General features: G+C 39.1%; 1 protein-coding gene across 1 annotated transcript; it reads right to left on the bottom strand.

Annotated features, from left to right (window-relative positions):
* Positions 1-3,430: 3,430 nt before the first annotated feature.
* On the bottom strand, positions 3,431-5,585 carry LOC110751684 (uncharacterized). Its single transcript, XM_088250216.1, has 3 exons — positions 4,436-5,585; positions 3,786-4,270; positions 3,431-3,484 (listed from the first exon to the last, which is right to left on the bottom strand). The coding sequence occupies exons 1-3, from the start codon at positions 5,583-5,585 to the stop codon at positions 3,431-3,433; spliced, it is 1,689 nt and encodes a 562-aa protein (XP_088106342.1).
* Positions 5,586-9,371: the final 3,786 nt, after the last annotated feature.

Here is a 9,371-nt window from a genome sequence, read left to right on the forward strand (position 1 = left end):
GACATGTACATTTCATATATGCAAAAGTTAGAAATTCTTCATATATACCAAAGTCATCTACATGACTCAAAAATTAGAGATTCGGTTCACTACACACAATTCTACCATTAAATCAATTATTTAAATATTTAAAATTCATTAGAGATGTTGACCTAAAACTAAGTAAATGATGCAAAGAAACCAACGAAAAATGTATAATTTATTAAATAAAAAAATTATAATATTTTAAAAGCTAAAACTATCTTTATCTCATGTCTTTCTTCTTTTTTCTACTATTTCTTTTTTCTTCCTTTTTTTCCCCTTTTTCTTTTTCTTTTTCTTCTTCCTTCCCGGGCCCCTTTCTTTTTTCTTTTTTTCTCTCTTCCTCCCGAACTCACTCTCTGGTTCTCTTTTTTTTTTTCTCCAATATGGATACAATGATGTCCTTCTCCTTCTCTCTCCTTTTCTATCTCCCCCTCCCAACCTTTCTCTACCTCCATATCATTTTCTCTCTCTTATTCCCCTTTGAAGTCACAGATTTTCATCTCCTTTGAAGTCACAAATCTCCATCTAATTTCATTGAGCCATGGTCGATGGTTGATGATTTTTCAAAGGGTTCAATTGGGTTTGACAGTGGTGGTTGAATTTGGGTTGAATTTGGTTTTGGTTCCACTAGATTTGAATTGGTAGTGGTTGATTCAAGTGGGTGGGTTTGAATTCGTGGTGGTTGATTTCAATGGCCGAGTTTGAATTGGTGGTAGATGGTTTGAGTGACTGGGTTTGACGACTGCCTGTGGTGATTCTAGTGGTTCAGTTAGGGATATGGTGGTGACAGTTCTAGGTGAATAAGAAGAAGAAGTTGGTTATCGTCGGACTTGCTTGCTCTATTTAGCAAGCTCACTATTTAGCGAACCATGTTTCAAGCTCGTTATATTGAACGAGCGAGTGAGGCAAATTTTTTACGGTTAGACTATTTAGTCTCATTTAAGTTAGTCCCCCTCTTGCTAAACATGGATTTTTAAGTGTTATTTAACCCAATCCAATATAGTGAGGGATACCAAACATGCCCTAAAGGTATGTATAATGACTACTTAATATTTCAATCACATGCACAATCAGCAAAATGGTCATCCAACTTTGTTTTCCCAAAGGAGTGTGCATGGTTGCATAAGTACCCTTAGGCTAGCCATAACGGGCTGTTTTTAAATTTCGGGTTGGGCCGAGATTTCAAAGGATTTAAGCCTACCCATTAGGCCGGGCTTTTACCGGCCTAATGGGTCGGGCCACCATGGGCCTAAACGACCTGAGTTTTTATTTATTTATTTAATTAATTTCTAATCTTTTAAATCTTTTTGTTACACTTTTTTTTAAAAACAATAGTATAGATTACTATATAACTAAAGAAAACAAAAATATAAGAGCTAAACTCTTTTTTTTTTTTTTTTTTTGGGTGAAAGAGCTAAACTCTTCTTCTTCTTTTTTTATGGAGAAACGGAAAGCTTACAAACGGAAGCCACGAGGGCACGCAGGCCCAACTAAATCAAAATAAATAGGAACAGAGCATCCTAAAGGAAGCCCCCGCTCCCACAGATGGGAAGGGTTCAGATTATGGCCTAAACTAGCTAAAGCATCAGCCGTGAAGTTTGCTTCTCAGAAAACATGCTGGAAGGAAATTTCATCACAGTAAGAACTTAGCAGCTTAATGTCTTGTACCAGGAGTTGAATACTCCACGGGACAAAAACCTTGTTGTTGATACAGTCAATGATGAGCTTGGAATCTCCTTCAACTAAAACTTTGCGCCATCCATTGTGGATTGCATGGGCTAGCCCATCACGGAGCGCCAGGCATTCAGCCACAGTTATCGAAACTTGACCAGAGTTTTTAGCTCCTGCGAGCCGAACGTTACCATTCCAATCCTGAATGACGAAACCAGTGGCAGCCAGGTTACCACGCACCGAGCCATCAAAGTTTAACTTTATCCAATCAAGGGGTGGTGGTTTCCATTTAATTGCATGCACACCTTTGGGATTCAGAGGAGGAGTGGAGTTGATTTTCCAATAGTCTAGACCAATCTGACCAGCAGCATAAAGAGCTCTAATTGGATGCGGAGCAATGTCTTTAAACACACAATTATTCCGAGCCTCCCAAATTTGCCAGCAAAGAAGGAGAGCTTTGGAAAGAATATTTGGGCCATCCTTATCCATCAAGTGAGGGAGAGCATCCAACCATTCAATACCATCAAGATTCTGTTGGAGAGGCAAAGGGCTTATAGAGGTGCACCTCCATATGTTGACAGCAAACTGGCATTCAAAAAATAAATGGTTAAAAGTCTCCAAGTGATCAGTACACAGGGGACATTCAGGATTGATATTCGGCAAGTATCTGTGTAAATGATTTCTGACTTGAAATCTTTTTCGAATAAGTAGCCATGCAAAGAGCTTGACTTTAGGGGGTAGAGTTAAACTCCACATTTTCTTCAATAAGGTGGCTCTAGGATGGGAAGGCTCATCCTGCAATTGTAAATTATAAGCTGATTTTATTGAAAACTTTCCATTAGGGTTGGGTCCCCAGACTAATTTATCCTGCAAAGGTGACAGAGGGAGAGGGATAGTTAGAATTTTTTCCAGAATGTCTTCATCAACTTCTTGGATGAGCTTATCATGCTGCCAGGTTTGGTTCTGAATAAAATCTGCAACTTTAGCATTTAAATTGAGGTTAGTTCTCATGAAAGCAGGAATTAAATCAAGTAAAGGGAAGGGAAAAGCCCAATTATCAGTCCAAAAAAGGATGGATAGTCCATTACCAACAATCCATCTTAAACCTTTAAGGAGAACCATACGAGCATCAAGGATGGCCTTCCAGGCTAACGAGTGAGAAGTCCTTTTTGTTACAGCAAGGAAGCCATCTTTTCTTAAGTATTTTTTAGCCATTAGTTGAGCCCACTAGTTGGTAGGGTCAGATAAACAAATCCAGCCCAGCTTTGCTAACGCCGCTTTGTTAAAAAGAGTGGCAGATCTAACCCCTAGCCCTCCTAGACTTTTAGGCAAACAGATATCCTTCTAAGAAACTGGGGGGACCTTAGTCCCATTCCCCTAGAAAAAACGCCTACTACAAGCATTCATTTATTTACAGACTTCTTTAGGGCATTTAAAACAAGAGAGAGTATGATTCGGGATACCAGAGACACTAGCCTTAATTAAGGTAAGACGACCCACTCTAGATAACGTTTGGGCCTTCCAGCCAGCAAACTTGGATCGGATTTTTTCTATCATCATTTTGGCATTTGCTGGATCCTTCCAAAAAATAATGTTTTGTATGCCAAGGTATCGACCTAGTGTAGTCTTATGTTGTATCTGCAAGAGGTTACTCAACACAACTCTAACTTGGGAATGAACATTACCCGAAAAATAGACTGTGGACTTATGGAAGTTAATTTTCTGACCTGAGACTTTAGAGAAGTTCTCCAATAAGCAGTTGATATTTCTGACGGCAGTAGCAGTAGTCCTGGCAAAAATAAGACAATCATCAGCAAAACCAGGTTAGAGATACGGTCACCGCCAGGGGAAGATAAAAGGCCCACATTAGATTTGGGATTCTTGGTAAGATTGTTAAAATGCCTAATAAACGGTTCCATGCACAAAATAAAAATGTAGGGAGATAGAGGATCTCCCTGCCGGATTCCCCTAGAAGCATTGAAATGGCCATAGGGGGATCCGTTAATAAGCACTGAGAAAGAAGTACTAGAGATGCAATTCATGATTCGATCGCAGCAAGCATTACTGAAACCAAATTATGCCAGACAAACCCTTATGTAACCCCAGTCAAGAAGGTCATAGGCCTTCTCAAGGTCAAGTTTAATAGCCATAGCTCCCCTAGCACCTTTCTTACGTTTGAAATCATGGAATAACTCATGAGCAATGAGAATGTTATCGAAAATAGATCTTCCAGGGGCAAAGGCTCCTTGGTTTTTGGAAATACAGTTTGAAAGAATAGGTTTTAGACGATTGACTAGGATCTTAGTGATGACCTTATAAGAGACATTACACAAGCTGATAGGTCTATAGTGATTAACAGTCTCCAGGGAGTCAACTTTAGGAATTAGAGCTATGTTGGTGTGATTCACATCTTGTAGAGGGATATTATTGGTTAGAAAATCATTGACTAAATTTTTGACCATTTGCTTGGTGTTTTCCCAGCATTTGTGATAGAAGATAACTTGCAACCCATCTGGGCCAGGGGCTTTAAGAGGACCAATGCCTTTAATGGAATGCTCCAGTTCAAGATCTGAAACTGGAGCCAAAAGGTTAACATTGTCTTGGTTAGTGACACAAGGCTCAACTATTTGGAGGAAATCAGTCACCGAATGCTGGTTTGGGGCCTAATCAGCTTTGAACCTAAGTTTGAAAGCTTCAATGAAGATATGAGGGAGGTTATCCCCCTCAACCCAAATCCCACCAGGACCCTTAACTCTAAGAATTTGATTACGTTTCCTTCTAATAAGAGCTTGAGTGTGAAAGTACTTGGTGTTTTTGTCACCAAGCTGAAGCCAGTTTGCTCTCGCTTTCTGGGCATAAAAAGTCTCTTCTTGCTCTAGTAGAAGCTTTAACTCAGTGTTTAATTTGGAGTCTTTATCTAGCAGATAAGGGCTGTAGGGGTTTTGGGCCAATTGCTCTTGAGTTGACTGTAGAGTTTCTTGGGCAGTTTTAATCTTTTGGAATAAGTCTCCAAACACATTTCTATTCCAAGACTTCAGCTGATGTTTAAAGGTATTACAGCAGGTTTGGATTTTCTGAGCTGCATTTCCACTATAATTATTATTCCAGGTTTGAGTAACAACTTTGTCAAAATCTTTATGCGCTAACCACATGGCTTCAAATCTAAAGGCTTCTGGAACTCTTCTAAGGTGGTTACTACAAGTAAGAAGAATTGGGCCATGGTCTGATCTTAAAATAGGCAGATTTTGTAGCTCACAATGAGGATAAAGACTCATCCAATTTGGGTTAGCAAGGGCACGATCTAATCTTTCGTAAATAATAGAGTTATCATGATGCCCATTGCACCAAGTAAAAGGCACACCTGAAGCGTTCATGGACAGAACCTCACAGTCATTTAAAAACTTATTAAAGTTCATCATGGCTTGGGAAACCACCTGAGAGCCACCTATTTTTTCATTTAAAGAGCAGATATTGTTGAAATCCCCTAGAAGTAGCCAAGGGGCATGATTCAAAGGCTTTAGGGCAGAAAGCTCTGTCCAAAGAGAAATTTGTTTGGTTTTCTGAGGGTAGGCATAAACGAAAGTAGTTAACCACACCTTATTGGTAGCTAACTCCTGAATCCTGCAGTTAATGTAACGCTCGTGATAATTCAAAATATTAATATTTAAGATAGAAGGGTTCAACAGCAAGATAATTCCCCCACATTGCCCAATGGCGGGGACACTGTTATTGAAACCTAACCTCTGAGCCAAGCGATCTGCCTGAGCCCGAGAGGCCCTAGAGTCCAAAATACAAAAGAGGTCTAAACATAGCGTACTAATATAAAAGAGAGCTTGCAAAACGAAACCACGCCAGGCACTGCCTCGGCTATTCCAAACTAGGAGCTTCATGGATTGGGAGTGTTGACGTCAAGGGTTGAGGGTTTAAAAACCCCCAGAATCTCTACACTCGGTTCTGAGTCCTCCTGGGCTTCCTCGAAAAGCTCTCTAGCTCTTTTCTTAGGGCTCTTGAAAGCAGGAACAACAGAGGAACTATTCTCCTCCTGCGAGAGGCTCGGATCATACAATAAGTTCTTTCCTTTGTCCACCCCACGAGGCCCAGCTTCCTTAAAATAGGCTTTAGGGATAGGACTCTGACTTCCTTCATTAATTCTAATGCCTCTAGCAACCTCAGTAAAGGTTCTTTCATCCCTTATTACACCTTCGGATTTCCCCTTGCAGTTGGCAACCACAGTCCAACCCGCCTCTTTCTCCTCGTTATTCTGCATATAACCCTCCTCACCATCCTCACCATTCTCATTCTTGTGGATATGCTCAACAGTAATGGGTAGAGGGAAAACAAGGATCACATCATCATGAAGCTTCCTTTGGTCCTCTTCGTCTAAAACCAAATCTCTAAGGAAGAATTTTGGTTCATTATGCAGCCTCTCAACCTGAAGGTAATTTTTGTTGGATATTTTGATGGGGCAAATATGTCCTGGCTCCTTCTTCTGGCTGCAGTAAAAACAGATAGCAAAAAGGGCTTCATAACTAATATAAATGCGGGTTTCCTTAGGGCCCTCTCCCAGAATCAGACACCTCTTCAAAGGCTTGGTTAAATCCACCTCCAGGCAGACACGAACAAACATGCTTTGTTTACCTACCATAGAGGCTTGGTCAATACTAATTGGGGTCCCAAGAATGGAGACCAGGTCAGTGAGCACTTCAGGTTCCTTATAGTGAAGCGGTAAAAAAGGAATTCTTGCCCAACAGACAATGCACTCGACAGTTGCATGAAATGGAGAAAAATCAGGTCTCCATCTTTGAAGAGCAAAGATTTGACCCGGAACAAACCAAGGTCTATTCTTCATCACGTGCTCAACATCTTCCACAGAGCAGAATTCAATCTTATACCAATCTCTACCTACATGATCAACAGAGACTTCGTCTTGCAGATTTTTCCAGTCACTTTTCAGGCGGTTTCTAATAGCCCTCCCCGGGACAGGGACTCCGAAGACTTTTCCAACAAGACAAAAGGATTCAAAGTGACTCTGAACACTAGAAGCAAGGGAAGTGGTTGACACTCTGGTTTCATTATTCTTTATAGTGAAAGTGAACCGGCCACTATGAATGACAGAAGGTTCAAGAGGAGTATTCCTCCTGGGAATGGGGTGAGCTCTAGGACTTGAGCTCCGGGATCTAGTTTGGGAAGAGTTAGCAGCAAGTTGAGGATTCATTTTGGAGGAGCAAAACAAGACACAACACCAACAGACTAAGGTATAAAGGGTTTGGAAGCAGATGATGAACCACAGCCACAACACGGTATAAATAGTGGTTTCAGATATGTAATAATGATTAATGCACAGATAACACCACCAATGCATGCAAGATTTTTTAAGTGATAGAGAAGGAACTTCCCTAGATTCTTGAGAATGCCAACCAGCCCCATTGCACGCCCTCTTTCTCAGCTGGTTTACCCAGCAAAACAAGTCATTGATGATCTTCAGGTAATCCTGACCATTAGATTGGATTAAAATTAGCCAAATCATTAGCAAGTAATAATTATCAGATTCTAAATTAGGGAAAAAACAGCAGAAAAGATCCCTTCCCCAATCGCTGTAGTCTGGCTCACTCTCGAGATAATCAACCGACTTCATCGAGTTCTTCACCGCCACTTTTTGGTGATCTTCCTCCGTTTTCCAGCAAAGGGATTTGTAGTACCAGCCAAGTTCTCTTGAGTGCTTTCTGTCTGATTGAGAAACCCCAAGTGGGCCACATCCGAATAGATAGAGATGGTGTTTGTTGAATTCCCCTTCAATTTGTTGCGCATGAAGTTTTTTCCTTTTCTTTTGACGCCTTTTCCTCTACCTAATTTTCCAGATCCCCAAATTTTTGAGTCATAATTGTGCCCTAGTTCCCTTTCCCTCTTTCCCTCTCCAGAGCTTCATCGTTTTTTTAGTAGTAGCTAAACTCTTCTACTAGACTTAGAACAATAGCCAATATATTTATAAAAAATTATTATACCTAAAAATGAATCATATGAAAATGTGTTACTTTTATCCCAAACTAGGATTGACATCATGAAAATTAGAGAAATTTGTGCCAGTATAATTAATAAAAGCAAAATAATCTTTCAAATTCTTTATTGAACCATTAAATTTGAACTTGACCAAAAAAAAGGGGGGGGGATGGACTAAAAGATATTGTGTATATTGTTTGTTACAAAATTTTAGACAACATTGAAAAAATTAACTTAATTTATAACATGTATAAATAAAATAAGAAATTTATTAGTTTATCATTCATATTACATTATTTTGATTAAGTATAAAAGGAGGTTAGAGAGTGCATCAATTAAATCTTAAAAAAGAGGACGGCCTAAACCAGCCCGAGCCACGGAGGGGCTTAAACTTGGCCGAGCCACGGACGGGCCTAGACTGGGCCTTGTCAGACCAGGTCGTGGGCCGGCCAAAGGTTTCAAATCCTAAGCCCAAGCTCTACCCAACCTTAGAGCGGACTAGGCCGAACATGCCTAATCATCGAGCGGGGCCTAGCTTTGGCCCATCGAGTCTCGTGCTACCCACTTTGGCCTACGAGCCATGGGCCAAATGTTGACTCCTAAGTACCTTCCTGGCTTTCCACTAATAATGGGCAAAACTATTTCATAGCAATCATATGAGGCTTCTTTTGTAGCTTTGTATTATTTACACTCTAAAGAGAAAAAAAATAACAAAACCAAGCATGGACCTAGTAGGCCCGCTCGTTGCCTAGTTTTCCCCTTTATTACCTTATTTCCATTCTAAACATTTAAGTAAATGTCTTGTCTTTTTACTTTAATTTATTTTTAGGCTTTTTATCACAAAATATCCGTGAGGTTCACGAAACTATCACGGTGCGTTTGGATGAGGGAAATAAACTTGGGATTATGACAAAACTCAGAATTTCTAAATTGACATGAACCAATTCCCGTGTTTGGATAAAAAAAACATAGAAATTTATAAATTCCGCGTGAAAAAAAATATGGAATTATGGAGATCATAAATCCCAACTTTAAATTCTATCTAAAAGTCGTCATTTCTAAAATCCCAAAAGAGATTGAGGTTTAAAAAAAAATAACTTTACAAATAAAGGTTAAATTTCGTGTTTTAAATCCATCACCCAAACAAGAAATTTTACAAATTCTAGAACATTAATTTCCGTCATTTTAAATTCAGTCATTTAAGAAATCCTTTGTACTTTTAAATTTCCTCATCCAAACGCATTGTCAGATTACGTCCTTCTTGCTTTTTTGTGTCATTCGTGGTCCTCAAGGTTGATATGCATGCTCACAAATAGTCATTCCATCAAAAACTTCGTTAGTTTATTGATGTGACATATATGTGGAGCCCATATCCAATAATATAGTGCCACATGTATTTAAAATACAATATATATTTGATAAAAATAATTTATATTTTAAAATAATTTTTTATTTTTTATTTTTTGATTTTTTATTTTTATGAATTTTAAAATTTAAATTATTTTTAGAATATATATTGTATTTTAAATACATGTGACACTATATTATTGGATATGTGGGCTCTCATGTATGCCACATCAACAATTAACGAAGTTTTTTATGGAACCTGGCGATAGGGACTATTTGTAAGCACACAATTCGGCTTGAAAAATTTAAAAAAACCCATAAAACCTGGCCCG

The sequence above is a fragment of the Prunus avium genome, chromosome 3 (genome assembly GCF_965620075.1).
Source record: "Prunus avium chromosome 3, drPruAviu1.hap1.1, whole genome shotgun sequence".
Taxonomy (NCBI): domain Eukaryota; kingdom Viridiplantae; phylum Streptophyta; class Magnoliopsida; order Rosales; family Rosaceae; genus Prunus; species Prunus avium.